Below are 25,252 nucleotides of genomic sequence, written 5' to 3' on the forward strand. Positions count from 1 at the left end.
TAATGAAAAAATAAAGAGGAAGAAAGTTTACATGGCTTGTCGCTGAACACTTGTTTCATGGGAAACAATAATGGAAGTAAGTCTTACTTTTTAATGAAGATTCAAGTTCTTCCCATCAACAGCTTCCTTTCAAAAGTGCAAAATACTTGCTGAAAACTATGAACCTCCACTGAGATCAATAGTTCTGTGCATAGAGAGATGTCAGGATTAGTCTTCAGAAATATACCAAAAACATCTCTGACATCCAAAAAATTTCTTTAACTGATGATCAACATGTGGAATTTCATAAATTTACTTCTGGAAATTGGAATTGTCTTAAATAACTGATTATCTGCACATGCTGGGATCCTTATCACGTATTAGAATGGCCTGGATGAGTGATATGGTTACTTTGGTGTGCATCAGAATGCTGCTTTAGTTCCGTATACCTGAGTGTCTTGTGATGGAGCTGATTAGCTAAAGTAGGGAACATCACCCACAGAGAACTTCCTTATTCACTGAGGGTACGTCTACACTACAACGTTAATTCGAACTAACTTAGTTCGAACTAACGGATCTAGACTAAAAAACTAGTTCGAATTAGAGTTTTGCTAATTCGAACTAGCATGTCCACATTAAGTGGACCCTGAACCGGGATGGCCAGAAGCAGTGCCGGCAGGGCATCAGAGGAGGACTTAGAGCGTGGAGATGCTGTCTCAGGCTAGCCGAGGGCTGTGCTTAAAGGGTCCCGACCCCCACCCCGGACAGACAGTTCTCAGGGGTGTCCTGCTTGCAAAGCAGTCCTGGCTTGGAGTGCCCGGAGTACCTACACTGGGCAAGTCACAGCACTCGGCCATCAGACCGGCTGCACTTGCCGCAGGCCGCCATCCGGAGAGAGGGGACAATTGGGGGGCTGCAGGAGAGGTTCCACCTCAAAAGCCCGCAGAGCCAGCCCAGTCCTCCCCATCGGGGGCGCGTACCCCATTCCTCCCTCACCTGCTTCCACTTATCCTTCCCTAGCCCCTCTTCTTGATGTACAAAATAAAGGACAATTGTGTTCAAAAATGGAATCTGTCTTTATTGAACAAAACTGGGGGAGACTGGGAAAAGGAGGTGGGAGAGGGGAAGAGAGAGGCGGGGAGAGGGGAGGGCAACTAAAATGATCAGGGGTTGGGAACAGGTCCCATATGAAGAGAGGCTAAAGAGACTGGGACTTCTCAGCTTAGAAAAGAGGAGACGGAGGGGGGACAGGATAGAGGTCTCTAAAAGCATGAGTTGGGTGAAGAGGGTGCATACAGAAAAGTTCTTCATTAGTTCCCATAAAGAAGGACTAGAGGACACCAAAGGAATGGAATGGGTAACAGTCTTCAAACTAGTAACAGAAAGTTCTTCACAAAGCACAGAGTCAACCTGTGGAACTCCTTGCTGCAGGAGGCTGTGAAGGCTAGAACTAGAACAGAGTTTAAAGGGAAGTGAGATCAAGTCATGGAGGTTGGGTCCATGGAGTGCTATTAGCCAGGGGGTAGGAGTGGTGTCCCCGCCTAAGGTTTATGAAAGGCTGGAGAGGGATGGCACGAGACAAATGGCTTGGTCACTGCCTTTGGTCCATCCCCTCCAGGGTCCCTAGTGTTGGCCGCTGTTGGCAGACAGGCTACTGGGCTAGATGGACCTTTGGTCTGACCCAGGACGGCCATTGTAAGCTCAGGGCTCAGGGTCGGGGGTCTTCGTGGACCACCTTGATTTTCATGCACTCCTGCTCCTGGGTGGCCAGGCTGGCAGCTCTCCTGCCCTAGCCGGCCACGTTCCTGTGCCTAGTGCGGAGATCGTGGACGAGGTCCACGATGTCTGCACTAGCCCAGGCGGGTGCCCGCCTCTTGCGGTCCCGTGCGAGCTCCCGGGAGCCGCCAGCCTGGTCCCGGGAAGAGGGGGAGGGCTGGGGGGCATCGGGTGGGTGGCTCGATCCGTGCCAGGTGCAGGGTCTGCTGGCTGGGTGCTGGCAGGCTTGCACTTGGCACGGGCACCGTAGCCAGCCCGTGCCCCTTTAAGGGCTCCGGGGCCAGGAGGGTGGCAGACGAGTTTCCCTGGTGTTGGCCAGAGTGGCCACCAGGGAAAGCTGGGTAGGGCTAGCCTCCCACTAGTTCGAATTAAGGGGCTACACAGCCCTTAATTCGAACTAGTAAGTTCGAACTACGCTTAATCCTCGTGGAATGAGGATTACCAAGTTCGAACTAAGCGCTCCGTTAGTTCGAATTAAATTCGAACTAACGGAGCGCTAGTGTAGCGCCTATGAAAGTTAGTTCGAACTAACTTTGTAGTGTAGACATACCCTGAGGGTGCATCTACATAGCACAGTTAGGGTATGTCTACACTACCCCCCTAGTTCGAACGAGGCGTACAGATAGTTCAGAATAGCTTGCTATCTAGCCCGTGCCGCGTGTAGCTGCGCGGCACGGGGTTCGCACTAGCCGGCTTTTAAAAATGGCGGCGCCGGCTTTATGCTAATGAAGCCCGGGAAATTCAAATCCCGGGCTTCATTAGCAAGTTCGGTATGCATAATTACCCCCCTAGTTCGAACTGGGGGGTAGTGTAGACATACCCCCATTTCAAAATAATAATGTGAGCATCTACACAGAAATTCTGTTATTTTGAAATAATTTTGAAATAAAGTATGGCTTATTTCAAAATCTGTAAACCTCATTCCACAAGGAATAACGCTTATTCTGAAATAGCTATTTCAGAATAGCAATACAGGCAGTCCCCGACTTACGCGGATCCGACTTATGTCGGATCCGCAGTTACGAACGGGGCGTTCCTCTCCCTGGTCTCCAGCAGACCAGGGAGAGGAAGCAAAGCGGCGGAACACGTGGGCAGCGGACAGGGCTGTCCGCTGCCCACGCGCTCCGAGGCTTGGCTCTGCTTTGCCCCCCCCCCCTCCTGGTCTGCAGACCAGGGAGAGGGGGGGAGGCAAAGCAGAGCCAAGCCGCGGAGCGTGCGATCAGCTGACAGCCCGGACGCGTCTGGGCTGTGAGCTGGCCGGGCGCTCCGCGGCTTGGCTCTGCCTTGCCTCCCCCCCCTCCCCCTGGTCTGCAGACCAGGGGGACGGGGGGGGGGGGCAAAGCAGAGCCAAGCAGAGCCAAGCCGCGGAGCGCCCGGCCAGCTGACAGCCCAGACGCGTCCGGGCTGTCAGCTGATCGCGCGCTCCGCGGCTTGGCTCTGCTTGGCTCTGCTTTGCCCCCCCCCCGTCCCCCTGGTCTGCAGACGGGGGGGGGGGGCAAGGCAGAGCCAAGCTGCGGAGCGCGCGATCAGCTGACAGCCCAGACGCGTCTGGGCTGTCAGCTGGCAGCGTGCTCCGCGGCTTGGCTCTGCTTTGCCCCCCCCCCCCCGTCTGCAGAGGGGGGGGGGCCAAAGCAGAGCCAAGCAGAGCCAAGCCACGGAGCGCGCGATCAGCTGTCAGCTGGCCGCGTCCTCCGCGGCTTGGCTCTGCTTTGCCCCCCCCCCATCCTCCTGGTCTGCGGGGGGGGGGGGGCAAAGCAGAGCAAAGCCGCGGAGCACACGGGCAGCGGACAGCCCATACGCGTCTGGGCTGTCCGCTGCCCGCGTGTTCCGCGGCTTTGCTCCCCGTCCCTCTGGTCTGCAGACCAGGGAGAGGGGGAACAAAGCAGAGCAAAGCCACGGAGCCCGAGGGCAGCAGGACAGCCACGGCGCGTCTGGGCTGTCCCGCTGCCCCCGTGCTCCGCGGCTTTGCTCCGGACACCTGTGGTACAGCAGCTGGGGTGCTGCCAGTTGGTCCTGTAGCGCCGCTCTGGGCGCTACTGGACCAACCGGGCAGCACCCCAGCTGCTCTGCCCCAGGCGTCCTGATTCAGCCACTGCTGGTCAGATTCAGCAGCGGCTGAATCAGGACGCCTGGGACAGAGCAGCTTGGGTGCTGCTGGGTTGGTCCAGTAGCGCCGAGGAGCGGCGGTGCTACTGGACCAACCCAGCAGCACCCCAGCTGCTCTGCCCCAGGCGTCCCCAAGTCAGCCGCTGCTGAAACTGACCAGTGGCTGACTACAGGAAGCCCCTGCCCTGGGCTTCCTGGAATCAGCCGCTGATCAGTTTCAGCAGCAGCTGATTTGGGGATGCCTGGGGTTCTTAAGTTGAATCTGTATGTAAGTCAGAACTGGCGTCCAGATTCAGCCGCTGTTGAAACTGATCAGTTTCAGCAGCGGCTGAATCTGGATGCCAGTTCCGACTTACATACAGATTCAACTTAAGAACAAACCTACAGTCCCTATCTTGTACGTAACCCGGGGACTGCCTGTAGTGTGGATGCTCCACTGCTACTCTTTTGAAATAGCTCCTCCCCATGGCCATTCAAAGTCATTACTCCCGAATGCCTCCTGGAGCTCTAAATTGAGGTAGCATGTTCACATTAGGGAAGCCTGCCCTGGACTAATTTTGAGCCTTCCCTGTAGTGTAGACATACTATTTCAAAAATTGTTTTCCAAAATAGCTTATTTCTAAATAAGCATGCTGTGTAGACGTACCCTGATGGATAACTCACCTGCTTGTTGCAACCGAAGATGTAGCTATACAATAAAATGATGACATTAAGTTATAAAAAATGATTTTTAAAGTCTTAACTTTTTTTTCACTATAAACTCACTGTATTTATTAAACGGACTTTTTCACTTTCCCCCAAAATAGGAAAAAAATAAAACAAAGACATTCTGTGACCTTTTAAACATGATCTGTCATTCCACTTCCCCCCCCCCCCCCCCCCATTTGCTTCTCTCATTGAAAAGCAGAAGAATTGAGGATTTTTTTCCCTCCAAGATCTGCATACACTAAAGGCTTACACATTTTTGTGGACTGGGCTCACCAACACACACCAGGGGCTCCTTGTGCTCTCCATTCCTCCACAGGCTCCCTGGGTGCCACCTTGCCATTCCCACCTCTTTCAGGTATTCCCTGCAATGTCCTTCCTTTCTCTCATGCCAGGGGCTCAGGTGCCCTGTGGTAATAATTGGGGCCTAGAAGGCCTACCTCACTTGTGTACTGTTGTATTGATCTCAATGGCCAAAAGAGTTTAAGGTGTTTAAACTTTCACAGTCCAATATTAAATCAGTGATTTCAAGCTTTAGTGTCTTTTAGAGAGACCCTGGTTTACTAGGTTCCTTGGCAAACAGCCAGAAGCATTCATTCTTAAGTTGAAAGTTTATTGATCAAACACAAGAAATCAAAACAAGCACTTACACTGAAACTGAGTAATTATGCAAAGCTAATTTAATTAAACCTGCTAAAGTCTCTTGTCTTTGGGAGACAAAACATCAGTCTTTTATTTTCATGAACCATCTTCCTTTGATGAAAAGAAAAGGGTTAATTTTACTCTCAGTTTAGATATGTGAGGAGTATTCACTTCTTCTGTCTTTAACAGGCGCAAAGTGGAGGAGAGACAGAACAGACGAAGTTGGGGAATTATGGTTTTGGTGGTGATTTTGGAATGCCAGCTAATTGATCAGTTACAAACAGATGCTTGAGGTTGGCAAGTCAATGAGAGACTGTTGCTTGGAACCAAGCTCACATTTCAATTAGGGATATTGTTTGGTTGAGTCCTTTATGCTTATATAGGGTAGGGCTGAATAGTCTGTTTCATTTTTCTGTGATAGTGCATGCAGTGCAGTTGATTTTTTTTGGATCCATTGAAAGATTGAGGGAGTGAGAGATAGGATAGGAGGGAAAAATGGGGGCAGAAAGTTATGCATAAAGGAAGGGACACAGATCTAGATCTTATGTGACTCTTGCAGTGCTGCCAGTTAGGTACCCCACTGATGGGCTGTGTACTGACTGTCATAATAAAATAACTTTTGAACTCACAAATGAAAGCAAAGTGACCAAGAACAAGGCCTGCCGGCCTTCCTCTTGGGTAGAAAATCTTCAGATATATGAATGGAGACTCCTGGTTGGTACCACCTTATCGATGGAGACTATAGCTGTGGATACGTGGATCCTGTTTTGTTTCTGTTTTCCATCTGATCTGCTCCTAGCATCAACTATATTACCACATGGTACTAGAATAGATATGTTCTTAATACAGTCCTTGAGTTTTATCAGCAAAGCCCTTTTGTTTGGAAGAATGCACCCCTGTGATAGTCTAAGTTGAACTTCAGTTACCTTTTTTTCCATCAACATTTGGTAGAGGTGACTAAATGATTTTATAAACTTTCATCACTTTTCCATGGTTGGGCTCACCTAACACCTGCGTTAGGCCTTTTAAGCCCCAGTTATTACAATATTCCCCCTTCTCTAAGCCAGAGGCACTATGTGCCTACCCATTATCTCTTCTGCCATATGCCAGAGGTTCTTTATTTGCTATGCCCCTTTCCTCATCTATCATGATCATCCATTATCCCTCTTACTCATGTCAAGGATTCTCTGTGTCACCCATTCCTCCTTTCCCATTTTCATGATCTTCCATTCTTGTGGCCATTTTCCCTTTCCTCCTATGCCAGGGACTTTGAGTTTCCCCATATCTGGAGGATCACATGGTCACATGGTTCACTGTGTCTGTAGCCTGAGTTCACTGCACACACAGTGGTTACTTGCATCCTCCCCACCCCTCCTATTCCTTCCCATTCCCCTTTATTTCAAGTATCTTTCTGGGAGATAAATTATTCAAGGTGTCAACATTTTAAATTCCATTGTGCAGAATTGTGATGGGGGTGTTATACCAGAAGGGTTAATAGCTGTCACCAATTGGTTTTTGATCTATAGACATACACAGTTCTCATTAAAAGCTGAGTCTGCTAACTAGATGCAAGGAGCTCTGTGTACCTGATTATTCTGTTTTTTTCCTGTGATTTACATAAATCAGTAATGTTCTGTCCATTTATTCATAGAACAGTCCCTCAAATTTTAGAATTGATCTGATATAGCATTACAGATTGACATTACATCCAGACAGACAAAAAGAGAAAGTCTCCCAAGTTGAGTGTAGGGTTCTGTTTAGATTGGTCAGTCATTCTAGATGTATAAAGCCTTGTGTGGATACAAAATTTTGTATACTGTATGCATCTGTATCCACAAAAAAAGCTGTGGGATGCAGCTATCCATGGATTTGCAGGGCTCTATAGATGTTCACATGACTAATATAGGAAATGTGAATGTGTTTTTTTAACTGTCCAGGGTCCTGAAAAGCATCAAACAGATTTTCTTTATTTTACACATATTCTTCCATGATTCTATTTGACTTTTCCTTTCACATCACCAAAACATTCCTTAGGCATCACTGGAATTTGAACCCAAAACTTCCTGTTTAATAAATGTCATCTGCTAAACTATAGCATTACATATTAAGCAGGTAAGAAATCTTTTGGAGGAAAGTGTCAGAAGAGAACAGAACAGTGCCATAAAGCCACCTTGTCTTTATTAATCTTGTTAGTGATTTTGTTTCAGATATTTGTCTTTTATCCAGGGAAAACTCTGCAGGGATAACATGTAAAACTAAAAGCCAGATTCTGATCCCACAGGATTGGGAATGAGATATAATTCCATTCAAATCCTGTTACACAAAGTTAAACAGGTGTGAGTGTGATCAGAGCCAGGCCCAATATCTAGGCTGCACAACTTGTGGTAAGGAGACTATTGTACTATGCAGAAACTTTGCTGAAAGAGTGTGATTAGATTAACACTAACTATTTCAATGATTAATAATACTGTTGTATATAGTCAGTGTCATAAATGTAAAGTGCCTTATAGAGAGATGAAAAGACATGGAGGGGGATTCTCACTCTTGCCTAAGCCCCTTGTCTACTATGTAAAGGGCCTGGAGTGGCATGAAGGGGCTCTAAAAACCCTGAATATGGCACTCTAGTGCTGAGATGGAGGATGAAGGTGACAAACACAGGCTGACTCTCTGGGACACTCTCACAAATCCTAGCATCGGAGGTGTGTCCAGCGTGGGGCATAGTAGAGGTGAAAGGAGGATAGAGTTGTAGTGCATAGTGTTGTGGAGGTTTGTGTGGTACTGATGCCCATGGACAGCAGGGGAAGGCTGCCATATCTTAGGCAGTGCTCTAGAGTTTGTTTGCCACAAATTTCCTCGGCCCCTTGAGCAGCCTCCAACTGGGAAAGTGCTATGCCACCTTAAGCTGTTTTAGCTCCCTCTCCCCTAGCCTGAGTCCTGTGCTGCACCTCTTAGAGATGCAGAGCAGAATCTCAGTTGGGGTCTTTTACCTTAGTAGGTTACATCTGGGGGCTCTAGCCTGCAAACACATGCTACAGGGGGATAGTATTTTTTTGCACTGAGTAGTATCATTAATTTCAGTGAGCCTACTCACAGAAATAAGCATTGCATTCAGAAGTTAATGCTTGCTGGATTAATCCTTAAATATGTTGGATAATTCATTTAACACCTAGCTGCTAAGAAGATGGATGCTGCAGAGAGATGAAGTATAAAGATGTGAGGTTACTTCTGCTAGCACTGTACATAGTAGGTTTGAGATCCTGTTACTGTGAGATCCTGTTACACTGTTGTGGCACCACCAAAAGTTCTTCATGGAGTATAAATGGACCTCTTAGAATACTCTGCACAGAGAGGGCTACTTGACTAGTTTAGAACTGGTATAAGGGCTCTACTCCAGACCTTCTCCAAATCCTCAGCATAATGGGGTGGACCAATAGTATATCTCAAGTGTGACCAGAATGCACTTCACTGTGCTTATTCTGTTTCCCATGGCCAGAGTGTAAAGTCCTGTAGCTGCCTTAATTCACACTAATGCCCTGCATGGCTCCAGAAAAGCAGAGGTTCCTAAAAGTTGTCCTTCCCCCCATTCTGTACTGAGTAACTGAGAATCTGGCCTCTTGTGTTAGCTCCATTATTCATTTTATTTTGGTTAAATTGTGTGTGTGATCTTTGAAGAGCCAGTCTAAAGACATAGCATTTGAGGAGGAATTTGAAGAATGGGCAATTTGAGGCCATACTTGTGATGTAAGGGTTAATCACTTCCATTTCAATTTTCACAGAATATGAAACATCTTAGTGGGACATCAGCAGGAGCTCTAGCTGGATTTCAGATTTTCCATGACACAAGAGAGCAGCACCATGGAGAGGAGCACATGACTCATGGAACAATCATCTCAATCAGAGGTGCCAGATTTCAGAAAACAATTTTATATTTAGTGATCATATCTGAAAAATGGATAGATCATCTCATAGCAGTAGTATGATGTCTCAAAAACTGATATGTATTTTAAATCTAATAATGTCTAGTTTATCAATGCATCAAAGAAATGGCAGCATTTTATATAGAAATCATCTATTTCTTGCATCAATAAAACTTTAATTATTATTATTCCCAAATTCACCCTTGAAGCATCTAAGTATGAATAAGCAATATTCAGTACTCAGCTGCACCACTGCAAGTTTTTGTATGATACATTGCAGGTGTCTAAATCATTAATTAATAGTATAGGGGTGCTTAGCATCTTTCCTCCTGTAAATAATATTCTGAAAGCAAACCTTGTTGTCCTTTTTCTTATTATGGTAATGCCAATCCTGCAAGACACTTGAGTGTTAACTTCCAATAGAATCAATGGGAATTAAGGGCACTCAGCACCTCTTCCTATTGGGCCTTAAAGGAAAATACAGTTTAAAGCCCAGCCACCCTGCTGAGCTACTGCTATAAACCCAATCCTGCATGCTCTTATTCAAGTAGTAAGACTGATCCTGAACTACGTGGAATTTTTTATAAAGACAATGTAGGCAGTGAGCAGTACCATGACTGCTGCATTTATAAGAGGTGCAACAGGTTGAGGCACTAGCTTGCTCTTTCCTGAGAAAGCCACATCACTGAAGGGTGAAAGGCCTCATTTGCATATGATGTGCGTTAAGTTCCTATGCAACAGCTTCATAGTTTGTGAGAGGAGATTTCATTGTGCTAAATTCATCCATGGTGTAACCCCCCATTAATATTAGTGAAGTTATATCCCAGCCATCAATTTGATCCACTAAGTAGAAACCACAGTCCTGCGGCACTGAAATAACTGAACAAAATTTGTCTGTTCATAACATGGTAACTAATTGCAAAGAAGTTATATGACATCATGTGGTTCAGTATCTGATTGTATTTTTAAATGATCCTTATTGATTTGCCACAAGCCTCTTAAACCATATGGCTGGTAGCAAGACAAATATTTATATAGTTTTCAGATGCATTTGGGAACTGCATTTACAACAGTCAGAGGCAGGAGACAGGAATGTGATATTACCACAACAGTAGAATTTTTAAGATTTATTGTAAGTCAAATATATAGGTACTTCGCTCAGGGGAGTTTTACTAAAACATTAATATGAACATATGAAAATCCCTCTTCATAAGCTAACACTGACAAGCAGCATCCTGCTGCCTCAGGAGTTTGGTAACTCCCTCCTAGGGTACAGATTTAAATCCAGCCCAGGCTGGCAGGAATTGAAGGCTGTTGGATTTCCAGTAGCCTCTGTAAAATGAGTTTGGTGATCTCAGGCCAGTTCTTAGGCAGATGTCCGTAGCAAAGAATTTCCCACAGCAAGTGCTGGTGTTCATAGAAGGAAGGTGAAACAGAGAAGGGGCTATGGAGACTAAGGTAGCTAAAGATGGTGTTTCTAGTTCACAGGTGTGCACATTGCAATTGTTCAGTGAGGGAAATAGAGCCCTTAGTCTACAGGGGTGGCAAGATGGCATCTTTCCTGAGTGCTAGGGAGAAAAAGAGAACAACACAAAAGTTCATTTAAAAGCTCTTGCATGGCATCAGCAGTCCTTCAGTGATGTGCGGACTCTGGGTTTGGAATTCTCCAACAACTTGCTTACGCTAAATCATCAAAGGTTTCCTGTTCATGATCAAAGTCAGTGAAACACGACGGTATAGCACAGATGTAAACCCTAATTTGAGATTTGTTTCCATTTAGTTTTGCTGCAGTAATGTCAACAGGAATCCCAAAGCCTCTTTAGAATGCAGCGGGATTTACTTTCCCAGGAAATACTCCTTGTTTCTGATGTCATCACTGCAATCATGTTAAATTCAAGTCTGACTGAACAGGCTCATTATCATTCCTTCCATGTCTTCCCTCACAGCAACCTCCTCTCCTTTTCAACAAACACCACTAGCTGCAGGGGAGTTGAGATTAGGGGAAAGGAAGGAAGTGAATAGCTTAACTCCTTGAAAACTTGCGACATTTCTTTAAACTAGTTTCTTAAAACTAAGTTTCATTTTAGGGTCTTCCCTCTAAATTGCAATTAAAGAGGTGCTCATGCTATTTTGATTTTCCTTTCTTGTTCTGTGTTGGACAAAGATTAGGGCATTATGCGTGCTTCTGATATTGATTTTTAAAAAGCAAAATTGAGGCTCTGTTACTAGCCAGAACTGCAGTTTGGAGTAGGAGAAAGTTTGGCAGGCACACTCTTTATGAAGCTTTGTTTTTCTACAACAGGGATTTCATGTTACCACTTATCCAGGTCTAATCCTGAGAGCAGTAACCATGACAGCTTCTGAAGGACAGTGGAGATGATCATTCAACAGCAGAGATGGGGCAAAATGGACAATTTCCAGCTTGGCTCAGCACATTTGCATTATGAACCCCCCTCTCTTGGCAATGGAGAGCACAGATGAAGGAACTCGGAGTGCAGGGACTAAGGGGGCTGCCACACCTTCTGTCTTGAAGTGGTTTCCATCACACAGAGAGTTAATTGGTTGGTTCAATGGCTCTCTACCTCCCCACTGTACAAGTTGTTTTAGCATTCCTGCTGGAGGAGTGTTGAGAGCAGGGGTTCTGACCCAGCCCCTGACAGAACCAGTCAATTTAACAATTGAGATCTACCAGGCGGATGTAGATTGCTGAGACACCCATCCCCTGAAAGTTTGAAGGCCGCAGGAAGCCAGCTGGCCTGTTCCCTATTCACTCTCATTTCTTGTCACTGTTCCATGCCAACACAGGTTGGTCTCCACTGTCTAAAAAAGGGGACAGGTCAAGCATCACCCTGAGCATGGAGGGACTTCCATCCCTTTCATCGTCTCTATGGGAGCGTCTAACACAAATGATGTGACTTTAGTTCAAGATGGAGTTGAGTGGGGCCCACCTATCTTTGGCTGGGCGTCAAAGCTTGTCATCTGAAACGGGGACAGAGGAGGAAGGACGCAGAATTAGCGGGGACAGCAGGTGTCTAGTAACTGCGACACAAAAATAGAGCCCAAGGGCCCCCTTTCTCCCCACCCCGGGGTCCCCTCGGGGCGCTGAAGGGCAGAGGAAAACATAGCTCCATCGCGCTCTGTTCCCCTCCTCCCGCACAGGTCTACCCAAGAGCCAGCTGGACCTCTTCGCCGGCTTCAGACTTGGGTCTGTCCTGTGCCAGCGTTTTGTGGGTATGTTAAAGGAGGAGGGGGCCAGGCCCCTGGATGGAGTGCGTTGTCTTGGTGCCCCCGCTGTGTGGCTTCCGCCTAGCACCCAGGGCTGGAGGCTGCACAAGAAAGCCCACACCCGTTTGCTGCAAGGGTTCTCCACGCTGCTTGCTCCTGCCATGTGCTGCTGCTGCTAGTAGCTAGTCAAGCGTGTCTCCAGCTGCAAACTCCACCAAACAACACTGCAGCCTCCTCCTCCCACAGGGAAAGGAGCCAGTAAGTATTCGCCGAGCGCCCTCCCCGCTCCACCCCAGAGCGCCTCGGCTCGCCTCACAAAGGGAGTCGATTTCTCTTTGCCTCGCCGGGCGCCCGTTCAACTCACCCAGCAGCTGCCCCGGAATCCCAGCCACAGCCAGTGAGCGCGACTCGCCTCCCCCGGGCTGCCTCGTCTTGGCCGTGCGAGCCGCTGCTGCATTCAGATGGGATGGTCGCCCCCACCCACCCACGCGCCAGGCTGCTGCAGCTTCCAGCATCAGACGGATGAGTTCTCTGTTTGCTACTGGTGCCTGGTGCAGAGCTGAGCGGGGCTGGGTCTTGGCGGTGCCGAGATTGGGGTGGGGGGGAGGTGTGTGTGTGTGTGTGTGTGTGTGTGTGTGTGTGTGCGCGCTGTGCGCTTCCTTCTCACTAGACGCAGTTGCTGGGAGGGAAGCGGGCAGGCTGGCTGTTTTTCCGTGGCACCCTCAGGTCTGCATCTCGCTAGCCTGTGATCCATTCACGTGCGCACCAGTCAAATGTGTAATGCTGCAGTGGGCAGTCCACCGCCACTACCGGAACAGCTGCAAATGGACTGGGCGAGCCAACTGCTGAAGGACTCTGCACCGGAGCGAGCAACACCTCGGATCTGACACCCTAGCTCAGTGCAGTCCCCGTATTTCCTTTTTCAATCAGACCTTCTCTTACTTTACCCCCCATCTAGGTGCTCCCCTCCCCCACTTTATTCACCAACCCTAAATCTCCATTCCATCCTTCCACCTTCCCTCTGTACGTTTCTTTGCTTGGCAACCACCGGCTTCCCTCAGTCAAACGGCGCTGACTGCCCATAATTTGAAATTAATTTGACTGCAGCACCGAGACTGGAAGATTGCGAAATTTATTTGATCCCTTTCCCTCCCTGTGCAAAAGGAAGCGATGAAATTTCCAATCGAGACTCCAAGGAAACAGGTGAACTGGGATCCTCAAGGTTGGTGTTCCTGACTTTATTATTCTTGCAGTTATTTATGATTCCTCCGGCGTGGTGACAGGGAGGAAAGTGACTCGGAATTGGAGTAGATGCTGCTTTATAGCCCGCTCCCCATGTGCACGGACTGCTCAGAATGTCTCATTCTTACCAGTGTGTCTTCTAGAAGCTCGGAAATGTTACTCGGATCTGGGGGAGGACAGACAAGGCTTTTTTTCCTATCTGATCTTCTCCTCTCCCTCCCCTCAGTATTTCGGTATTTCCATTGAAAACTTGCCTGGGATGGCTGGGTTCACTGCACTGGTGCATTGTTTGTTTTGTTTTCTCCCTGGCTCCTTTGTTGCTTCTGGCGATCATTGTCTTCAGTCCATGGGTGGTGTAGTGGTGGTCACAGAGGTGACTGTCTGGCTCTGGTGCCCCTCGGTGGTGACTGTCTCTTGCAGGCACCTGGGGGTAAAAGGCTGCGGCAATGTGTCCTATCGAGTGGGCAGTAGGGAGGACAGGTTCAATAATGGAGCCCAAAGGGACCTTTCTACGCTTTACTCCATCCTATTAACAATCGATCAGCAGAAGCTGGCAGATTGATTAACTCGATACTTAGGCTTCAGCTTGTTGGTGGGGTGGGGGAAGGGAATACGTCTATGCCAGTAAGGTGGTTAGCTGTAAAACGATCCAAGTTGTGTGTGTGTGTGTGTGTGTGTGTGTGCGTGTGCGTTTCTTTTTAAATACTTTCAGCGCCCGATGGGGTTAGTGTGCAATTTATTGGATAAGTGCCTGAGAAGATCCTGATCATTAGCATCTGGATGTGTGATCTCTCTTTAAACGATCAGTAGAGGATCTGAACAAGTTGAAGCCCGGGGTCTAGGTTTGCGGTCAGTGGCTATTGAATAGCGCTCAGAGGAACCGTGAAAGGATGTCATAGGTTTGGAGTATTGGTCTTTCTTCTTCGGGGTTGGTTTTGATTCTCTGTTATCCCGCCCTGTCTAGCGACAAAATGGGACATTTAAAACATTTATCCTAGTTCAGACCAACCAAAATAAGAGCCATATCCTCAGGCGTAAGAGATGTGCGATGTAGTGTTTGAATAATACAGAACAATAAGCTTCAGTTTAGGTGCTACTACCTGCTTAATATGGTGAACGCTGAAATAGATGCCTAAAAACCCGTCCTGTGGTTCACAATGGGAATGTGAGCATCAGTATCTCTTAACTTCAATAGCAGTCAGTGAGTATAAGGCAGCAGGTGTTCAGAAGGGCATATTCTTTCAGAATTTGGCAGTGGAAGAACTTGTAGAACTAGTGTGAGAGCATCTTTGGTTGTTGTTTATTTTCTGCAGTCTCTTTTTTAGAATTTGATCTTACTGGAAATTGCACCAAAATTTGAAGAAAAGAAATTTCCATGGCAAATCACACATGGAATTGTGGAATGGTGATATCATGATGGTTCCCTATATACAGCTCCAATTATCTGTCAGTCAGCAATAAGAGTGTGGGACCACACCAAGTGGTTGGTCACCAAGCACTTTCAAACTCTCAATATGCCACATTGGGTGAAAACCAGCCAGAACAGATAGTGGGTTTCTTCTCTCCTGAGTTGAATCCCTAGAAAGGACTGCAGGATTGCACCTATTTTTTTCCCCAACTGTACTGACATCAGTCAGACATCAAAGATGCTAATGGATAACAAGGAAATAGGCATGTTAATTTATAGTTTTATAACAAACAAAGGAAATAAATGTTACATAAGAATGGCCATACTGGGTCAGACCAAAGGTACATCTAGCCCAGTGTCCTGTCTTCTGATAGTGGTCAATGCCAGATGCCCCAGAAGGAGTGAACAGAACAGGGAATCTTCAAGTAATCCCTCTCCTGTCACCCATTCCCAGCCTCTTAAAGAGGCTAGGGACACCATTCCTACCCATCCTGGTAAATAGCCATTGATGTATTTAACCTCCATGAATGTATCTAGTTCCTTCTTGAACCCTGTTAGGGCATGTCTACACAGAAGGGCTATGTCTAGACTGGCATGATTTTCCGGAAATGCTTTTAACGGAAAAGTTTTCCCTTAAAAGCATTTTCAGAAAAGAGCGTCTAGATTGGCACGGACGCTTTTCCGCAAAAGCACTTTTTGTGGAAAAGCGTCCGTGGCCAATCTAGATGCGCTTTTGCACAAAAAAGCCCCGATCGCCATTTTCGCGATTATGGCTTTTTTGCGCAAAACAAATCTCAGCTGTCTACACTGGCCCTTTTGTGCAAAAGTTTTGCACAAAAGGGACTTTTGCCCGAACGGAAGCAGCATAGTATTTCCGCAAAAAGCACTGATTTCTTACAGTAGGAAGTCAGTGCTTTTGCAGAAATTCAAGGGGCCAGTGTAGACAGCTGGCAAGTTTATCCGGAAAAGTGGCTGATTTTCCAGAAAAACTGGCCAGTCTAGACACAGCCAAGGGCTAAACTTGAAATAAGCTACACAACTTTAGCTATGCTTATGTGTAGTTTATGTTGAAATAGCTTATTTCAACTTTTGGTGCTGTCTACACAGTAGTTATAGAGCACTGTCCCCTGAACTTCTCTTACTCCTCATACAATGAGGTTGACAGAAGTCAGAGTAAGAAGCCTGTTATTTTGAATTTATTTCGAAATAACAGGCTTCCTATGTACACATGTACTACATTGTTTCAAAATAACTAACATTATTATGAAATAATGCTGCTGTGTACATATAGCCTTAATGTCCTCGTCTTCATAACCTCCTCAGTCAAGGAGTTCCACAAGCTGATCGTGTGCTGTGTGAAGAAAAACTACCTTTTCTTTGTTTGAAACCTGCTACCTATTAATTCCATTGGGTGACCCCTAGTTCTTATGTTATGGGAACAAGTAAATAACTTTTCCTTATTCACTTTTTCAAACCAGTCATGATTTTACAGACCCCTATCATATCCCCTTTTAGTCTCCTCTTTTCTAAGATGAAAAGTCCCAGTCATCTTAATCTCTCTTCATATGGGACACATTCCAAACCCCTAATCATTTTGTTGACCTTTTCTGAACCTTTCCAGTGCCAATATATCTTTTTTGAGATGAGGTAACCACATCTTGAATACTGCGTACAGATGTGGGCATGCTATGGCTTTATATAGAGGCAATAAGATGTTCTCTGTCTTATTCTCTATCCCTTTTTAAACAATTCCTAACATTCTGTTTGCTTTTTTGACTGCCGCTGAACATTGAGTGAATATTTTCAGAGAACTATCCACAATGACTCCAAGATCTTTCTCTTGAGTAGTTATAGCTAAATTACTCTCCATCATATTTTGTGTATAGTTGGGATTATTTTTCCAATGTGAATTACTTTACATTTATCAACATTACATTTAATTTGCCATTTTGTTGCCCAATCACTTAGTTTTGTGAGAGCATTTTGCAGCTCTTTACAATCTGCTTTGATCTTAACTATCTTGAGCAGTTTAGTATCATTTGCAAATTTTGCCACCTCACTGTTTACCCCTTTCTCCAGATCATTTATAAATAGGTTGAATAGGATTGGTCCCAGTTGAAGTAAGGATTGGTCCCAGTTGGACCCCTAGGGAACACCACTAGTTACCTTTCTCCATTCTGAAAATTTAAAATTTATTCCTACCCATTGTTTCCTGTCTTTTAATCAGTTATGAATCCATGAGAGGAACTTCCCTCTTATCCCATGACAATTTACTTAAGAGCCTTTGGTGAGAGACCTTGTCAAAGGCTTTTTGGAAATCTAAATACACTATATCTACTAGATACCCCTACTCCACATGTTTGTTGATTCCCCTAAAAGAACTCTCAGATTAGTAAGGCATGATTTCCCTTTACAGAAACCATGTTGACTTTTCCCCAACAAATTATGTTCATCTATGTGTCTGACAATTTTATTCTTTGCTATTTTCAACTAGTTTGCCCAGTACTGACATTAGACTTACTGGTCTGTAATTGCCAGGGCCACCTTGAGAGCCCTTTTAAAATATTGGTGTCACATTATCTATCTTCTAGTCATTAGGTACAGAAGCTGATTTAAAGATAGGTTACAAACCACAGTTAATAGTTCTGCAGGTTCACAATTGAGTTCTTTCTGAACTCTTGGATAAATGCCATCTGGTCCCAGTGACTTGTTACTGTTAAGTTTATCAATTTGTTCCAAAATCTCCTCTAATGACACCTCAATCTGGGACAATTCCTCAGATTTGTCATCTAAAAAGAATGGCCCAAGTTTGGGAATCTCCCTAGCATCCTCATCCATGAAGACCAAAGCAAAGAATTCGTTTAGTTTCTCCACAATGACCTTATCATCTTTGAGTGCTCCTTTGGCATCTCGATCGTCGAGGGGCCCCACTGATTGTTTGGCAGGCTTTCTTCTTTGTTGTACTTTAAAACATTGTGAGTTTTTGGCTAGCTGTTCTTCAAATTTCTTTTTGGCATTTCTTCTTCTATTTTTACTCTTAAATTGACAGAATTTATGTTCCTTTCTATTTTCCTCAGTAGGATTTAACTTTCACTTTTTAAACTATGCCTTTTTATCTTTCACTGCTTCTTTTACTTGGCTGGTAAGCCATGGTGGCACTTTTTTCTCTTACTGTGTTTTTTAATTTGGGGTATACTATTTAAGCTAAGCCTCTATTATGGTGTCTGAAAAGTTTCCATACGGTTTGCAGGCATTTTGCTTTTGTCGCTGTACTTTTTAATTTCTGTTTAACTAACCTCCTAATTTTTGTGTAGTTCACCATTCTGAAAATAAATGCCACGGTGTTGGGCTGCTGAGGTGTTTTTCCCACCACAGGCATGTTACATTTTATTACATTATCGTCACTATTTACAAGAGGTACAGTTATATTTACCCCTTGAACCAGATCCTGCTCTCCACTTAGGACTAAATCAAGAATTGCCTCTTCCCTTGTGGGTTCCAGAACCAGCTTTTCCAAGAAGCAGTCATTTAAGGTATCAAGAAATTTTATCTTTGCATCCTGTCCCGAGGTGACATGTACTCAGTCATTATGGGGATAGATGAAATCCCCTACTATTATTGAGTTTTTTATTTTGATAGCCTCTCTAATTTCCCTTAGTATTTCATAATCACTATCACTGTCCTGGTCAGGTGGTCGATAATATATCCCTACTCCTATAGGGTATGTCTATACTACAGTGTTATTTCAAAATATCTTATTTCAAAATAGCGATAGAAATGTAGCCCATGTTAGTCTGGTGTAGCTGAAACAAAAAACAGGACTATGTAGCACTTTAAAGACTAACAATATGGTTTATTAGGTGATGAGCTTTTATGGGCCAGACCCACTTCCTCAGATCAAATAGTGGAAGAAAATTGTCACAACCATACCTTTGGTATATATGGTTGTGACAATTTTCTTCCACTATTAGATCTGAGGAAGTGGGTCTGGCCCACAAAAGCTCATCACCTAATAAACCATCTTGTTAGTCTTTAAAGTGCTACATAGTCCTGTTTTTTATTTCAAAATAGTTATTTCGAAATAACACGTCTACACACAAAATGCATTTCGAAATAGTGTTTTGCTATTTCAAAATAGCGCATGCACACTGAGTGGACGCTGAATCATATTTAAGGCTGGCCGGAACCAGGTCCAACAGGGCATCAGGTTAGGAGTTACTTTGTGTGGCTGCTGCCTGAGGCTATCTGAGGCCTGTGCTTAAAGGGACCACCCCCTGGACAGGAGGTTCTCAGGTTTCCCTGCTTGCTTGCCTACCTTGATGAGGAACAGCAAAGCATTTTGTCTCTGCATGATCTAGTTGCCCTCACTCGGGACACCATAGCACTCTGCAACATGGAGCCAGAGCTGCTCCTGGGCTCTCTGGTGTTTTTCTTGGATGCGTTGCTGTGAGCGTGGCTGCACTTCCTGCAGTCTGCCATCCAGGAGGTCCATCGGAGGGCTGTCAGTATTCAGGTGGCCCTGTGGGAGAGCTTCCACCCTGAGGAGCTCTAAGAGCCTCCTTGCTCTTCCCCACTGGGGGTGTGTGCCTCATTCCTCCCTCACATTCTTCCACTTACCCCTCCCTAATCCCCCTTCCTGATGTCAAATAAAATACATGTATTTTCATGAACACAAACTCTCTTTATTTAACAAAACTGGGGGGGAGGGAGGAGGGAATGAAACTCTGGTGAGACTGGGGAAAGGAGGTGGGAGAGGGGAGGGGAAAACCTGGGAGGAGGGAGCTGGAAGGGGGAAGCAAGGGGAAGAAGAGGGAGGGGAAGCTCAGGGCTCAGGTTTGGGGGTCTCGCCAGACCAACTTGATTGTCATGCAAACCTGCTCCTGGGTTTGCATGTGGCCTTTGGTGGCCATGCTGGCAGCTATCCTGCCATAGACAGCCGTGTTCCTCCGTCTAGTGCAAAGATCATGGATGTTGGGGGCATCCCCCCGAACCTGAATAAGGTCCATGATCTCCACCCTGGACCAGGAAGGCGCCTGCCTTCTCTAGGCCCTGGCAGGCTCCTGGGAACTGGCAGACTGCTCCTGGGGAGTGGTGGAGGGCTGGCTGCCAGTGGCTTGCTGGCTTATGTTTTGGGGCCACTGGGTCAGGGGCAGTGACTGCTGGCTCTGGGCTGGCAGGCTTGCAGCTGGCACAGGCACTGTGGCCAGAGTCAACCCCTGTAAGGGCTCTGGGGAGGGGGAAGGGAGAGGAGTGTTCTTGGTTGAGGATGGTGTGGCCACCAGGGCACCCTGGGAAGGCTGGAGGCCCTCTATTTCGATATAAGTGACTACACAGCACTTTTTTTGAAATAGCTATTTCACATTTGGCATTATTCCTCGTGAAATGAGGTTTACCAAATTTGAAATAAGCACTCTGCTATTTCGAATTAATTTTGAAATAGCGGTTTGGCTGTGTAGACACTAGTAAAGTTATTTCGAAATAACAGCTGTTATTTCGAAATAACTTTGCAGTGTAGACATACCCATATTCTTATTATTAGAGCATGGAATTACTACCGATAGAGAGTCTATGGAACATTTTGGTTCATTTAAGATTTTTACTTCATTTGATGCTACATTATCTTTCACATATAGTGCCACTCCCCCACCAGCATGACCTGTTCTGTCCTTCCAATATATTTTGTACTCTGGTATGACTGTGTTCCATTGATTGTCCTCATTCCACCATGTTTCTGTGATGCCTAATATCAATATCCTCCTTTATTAGGAGGCACTCTAGTTCACCCATCTTATTATTTAAGACTTCTAGCATTTGTGTAGAAGCACTTTAAACATTTGTCATTATTTATCTGTCTGCCATTTCCTGATGTGTTAGACTTTTTTTTATTTGATGTTGGCTTAGTGAAAGACAAAATTTGTAGGGAAAACATCTGGTGGCCAATTCTGTAACCTTTACATGAGTACTCTCATAACATGTACTCTGTTGAATAGTCTCATTGAAGAACTAATCATGTGAATTAGGGATGCGGGTTGGAATCCACAGGGTTCAATTTTGAAAAGAAAGTAAAATAAAAACAGTCCATTCAAAAGCTCTAGGTACCCTAATAATTAATTGGACTTATAGTCACAGATGCTGTATGCACTGTTATTGTAGCCATGTTAGTCCCAGGATATTAGAGAGAGAAGTTGGGTGAGGAAATATCTTTTATTGAACCAACTTCTTTTGGTGAGAGAGACAAGCTTTTGAGTTACATCAAGCTCTTCTTTAGGTCTGGGAAAAGTACTTAGAGTGTCACAGCTGAATAGAAGGTCAAACATATAGTTGTCTCACAGTTTGGTCTCCAATGGATGGGATGGTCCACCATATTGATGCTAGCCCATGGGTGTGTGTGTGTGCATGTGTGCAGAGTGTCCTGGAGAATTACCAGGGTGGCTTGGTGTGGTGCCGCAGTGCGGGGTCTGGTCCCCCTACACTCATTGCAGCAGCAGGAGCCCAGCAGCCTGCTCCACTCTGCTGCCATCTTCCAGCCACATCACTCTGATTCACTCTGGTGGTGGGAAGCAGAATGACCCACTCCCCAGCCCTCTTCACTCTCTCTAGCGACAAGGGCATGGAGGAGCAGAGCGGGCTGGATAGCTCTGCTTCCCACTGCTGTGTTGAAGTGGAGCGAATTGCCTGGGTGACAGGTGATGGAGCAGAGCAGGCTGCTGGGTCAATCCACTTCTTGTAGCTCCTACTACCATGGTGAGTGTGGGAACACCCAACCCCTGCTGATACCCTGCACCAGGCTCCCCATAATCTCCTAGGTTACATAGACTCATAGACTCATAGACTTTAAGGTCAGAAGGGACCATTATGATCATCTAGTCTGACCCCCTGCACAGTGCAGGCCACAAAATCTCACCCACCCCTCCTAGAATAATCCTCTCACCTATATCTCAGATATTGAAGCCTTCAAATACTTTGAAGACCCCAAGATGCAGAGAATCCTCTAGCTGTGATCTGTACCCCATCTTTCAGAGGAGAGGGCTTTGGGGAAGGGGTGTAATGGGAGTATGAGGGAGCAGAGCTGGGGAGGAGCACAGGTGGAGTAGAGGCAGGCAGAGGGAGGGTAATCAGCAAGACCTGAGTAGAGAAAGGGTTGTCACGGGCCCTACATCCCTCACCTCCCTAGGGACAGCCCTGGGTATAGATGTGAGGGGGAATAGAACTCAACAGGAGAGTCTGGATGTGGGGGACTTTTAGGAGGGTCCAGATGCTGGGGGAGTGGGGCTCAGTGATTAGAGATCCAAGTGCAGCTGGTTGAGGCTCGATGGAGTTGTGATCTGGGTGTGGGTGGCTCATTGGCATGGTACAGATGCAACAGGAGTGGAGGTTCATTGGGAAGGGTAATGAGTGTGGGGGGTGAGGCTCAGTGGGAGGATCTGGGTACAAGGGGGTCTAGATGCACGGGGATTGGGTGCACGGGGGTTCAGCTCCCTATACAGGGATACCTCCCTCTGCAGTTGAGGAATGATGCATGCAGGAAGTGGGGGTGGAAGAGTTTGCAGAGCTTCCTGCAGTGAGGGGGAGAAATCTGGGGGGTGCTGTGCAAGGGTAGAGAAAGTCTCATCCTCCCCAGCCCATCCAGGACTAGCAGCTGAGCCTGGTGAAGCTTAGGACCCACCTATTGGGTCTTCCTCAGTTCCACCTCCTGGCCTGCAGGGATTTTCCTCTCTGCTGGATGCCCTGCACACTGAAAACATACCGCTGGGGTGGATCACATGATCACTCTTTTGGCTTCCTTTTGCTTTCCCACCAGAATGTCATTTTTTTGGAAGAAAGCAAAGAAATCGACAGGGGACATAACTTCTGTGTATGCACAGTGGCACAGCATTCCCCAGGAGTAACAGAAGCTGTCTGTTTGGTGATTTGCATGCATATATATGCAAAAAAATGGTAAAAATGCTTCCCAGCTTGGGTAGACAGACATGCCTCAGTTTTACTTGAGTGAGGACATTAAAAATAGCCATGTTGCCATGGCAGCATGGGCAGCAATTCTGGCTAGTTATGGGAGCACAAGCCTGCCTGACGGCATGGGTATATACACAGGAGGCTAGCGTGAGATCCTCCCGCAGCCACAATGCTATTTTTAGCACATTAGATCCAGCAGAGCTATCACGTCTGTCTACTCACACTAGGAAGCATGTTTCCAGCTGTAGTGTAGACATACTATAAAGATCCACATGGAGAAAAGCTATTAGTAAGAAGTCTGTGAAAGGGATTAAGAGATCTTAACTATTAAAATATGTAATTGGTTTTCAATTAGTAAATAGCTTTAAATATCTGGCTTCATTTAAATGTATATCAGTTCAGTATGCCTTGTTCTGGTCATCAGACACGTAGCCAGAACCGTTTTGTTTAGCATGAATTTAACCAGAATACTATACTCACTTGGAGCTAGATCCACAAAGTGATTCAGGTGTTTTAGGTGCCTGCTGCCCAATGAAATCTTTATCCCTGAGCTAGGTGCCCATATGCTGCACAAGGAGTGTTATATGCTGAGAATGGGAGAAGCCAGGAATTTAAGTTAGCCAGATGGTGAGGAGCATAGATTTTAGGCACCTATGTTTACTCAGCATTCACAGCTTTGAACCCTGTCCTGGAGTTAGATGCCTAACCCAGGTCTGTCTTGAGACAGAGAGACGGAGTGAGAGAGTGTCCATTACAGCCAACAGCCCAGTGGCTAGGGAGCTCAGCTGGGATATGAGAGCTCTGCTTTCATATTCCTGCTCAGCTTCATATGGAGCAGGAGCTTGACCTTAGGTCTCCCACATTCCAGGTGAGTGGTCTTTTGCTAGGCCAATAAATATTTTATTTGTTATATGAAGTGGAATCATTTCAATAGAAGAGACCAAGAGACCCACCTCAGAACACTCAGCTTTCAGAGCAATTATGCTAGGGATGGGATATTGGGTTCAAGACTCTGCCCCAGTCAGGTTGGGGAGGAAGGGACTTGAAAGAGATCTCCCACATCCCAAGGGAGTAGTATGATCTCTAGGCTATTATTCTCAATTCATGTACCCATGGTTATCTTTTGTGTGAGGTCTGAACCTGAAGGCATGTTAAGAGAAAACCTACTGGATGGGGGCCCCACAGATGAGATCAGGGAGGGAATGCCTATTTCCCACCCAAGTTTAGTTGTGAGAATGGGAGCCAAGCAGCTCAGTAGGATTTAAGTAGTTTCATTCATGCCCATCTACAGAAACTGAGGCACCCAGGGAGCTTAGACTCCCACAGCGTTAGGTGGCAGCTAAGTAGGGATTCTGAGGATCTCAGTGGATGTTGGATTTATATGCCTAAAGTAGCAGTGAAACACGTATGTACTTTTATGGATCTACAATATCTGAAGTACTCCCATTTATGTTTCTTTGCTTGCAAGTCAGTAATTGGAAGATGTAACATGCTGTAATGTGAGAGATAAGCACTATATTTAGAAACGACAGTTATTCCCAAGATAATTTTATAACAAATTATTTCCAGTGATGTTTTCCAGAAATGACATATATCTTCCAAAGGCCAAAGATCATGGAAAGGAAGATTGCAATGAATCAAGGGATTGATGAGGATGCTGGTTTGAATGCAGGTCAAGATATTAATCACTTAAATTAATTAGTGTTTGGATACCACAGTGCTGGTTGCACTGTAAATGATTAGACAGGTAAATAAATTACCATTTAATGGCTCTTTTTTGGGATTCATCTAAAATTGGTGTTCTCAATCCATACAACAAACATTCCTGCTCTAATATTATCATGAAAAGACTTTCTGAAAGGACATACAGGGTATACGGCTGGAAACTGACAGAAGAGACAGCCTGTGGTTTGTTAGCAGACAGCAAATGTGACACTGTTTAGGTTCTCAGCCATAAGGCAAAGGAAAGAATAGATCATGGAAACTGAACCTTACCCTCACACCTCCCATGGCTCCCCTTGGCTGGAAACAGTGAGCCAGAGCTAATGAGAACTGTGAGGCTCTGTGGCTATGGATCCTTTAGTTAAACAAAGCAGCGCAGACTCGCTAGCGGCTTTCCCAAAGTGGGAAATACAATACTAATTGCCATAATACAGTACCACTATATAAATCCACTGTATGTCCACCCTTTGATTACCTGCAGGCAGTTCTTGCTCCCATCTCAAAAAGGGTAGATTAGAATTGGAAAAAGTACAACGTAAAACAACGAAAGTGAGTAGGGCTATGGAACAGCTTCTGT

The 25,252-nt window shown here is 45.8% G+C and overlaps 1 protein-coding gene and 1 long non-coding RNA gene across 2 annotated transcripts in view; both read left to right on the forward strand.

Moving 5' to 3' along the window:
• LOC112547210 (uncharacterized) overlaps window positions 1–11,926 on the forward strand; it is a 31,643-nt gene extending 19,717 nt beyond the window's left edge. Inside the window, exons 3-4 of the long non-coding RNA XR_003090963.2 lie at window positions 8,985–9,108; window positions 11,428–11,926. This is a non-coding gene — a long non-coding RNA (uncharacterized LOC112547210). The remainder of the gene's footprint in view (window positions 1–8,984; window positions 9,109–11,427) is intronic.
• Window positions 11,927–12,492: 566 nt separating this feature from the next.
• Window positions 12,493–25,252, forward strand: part of KCNK10 (potassium two pore domain channel subfamily K member 10) — a 114,143-nt gene continuing 101,383 nt past the window's right edge. Inside the window, exon 1 of the mRNA XM_075926750.1 lies at window positions 12,493–13,572. Within this exon, the coding sequence (XP_075782865.1) occupies window positions 13,521–13,572 (52 nt within the window). The 5' untranslated portion in view covers window positions 12,493–13,520. The remainder of the gene's footprint in view (window positions 13,573–25,252) is intronic.

Source organism: Pelodiscus sinensis, chromosome 4, assembly GCF_049634645.1.
Source record: "Pelodiscus sinensis isolate JC-2024 chromosome 4, ASM4963464v1, whole genome shotgun sequence".
Lineage (NCBI taxonomy): Eukaryota > Metazoa > Chordata > Testudines > Trionychidae > Pelodiscus > Pelodiscus sinensis.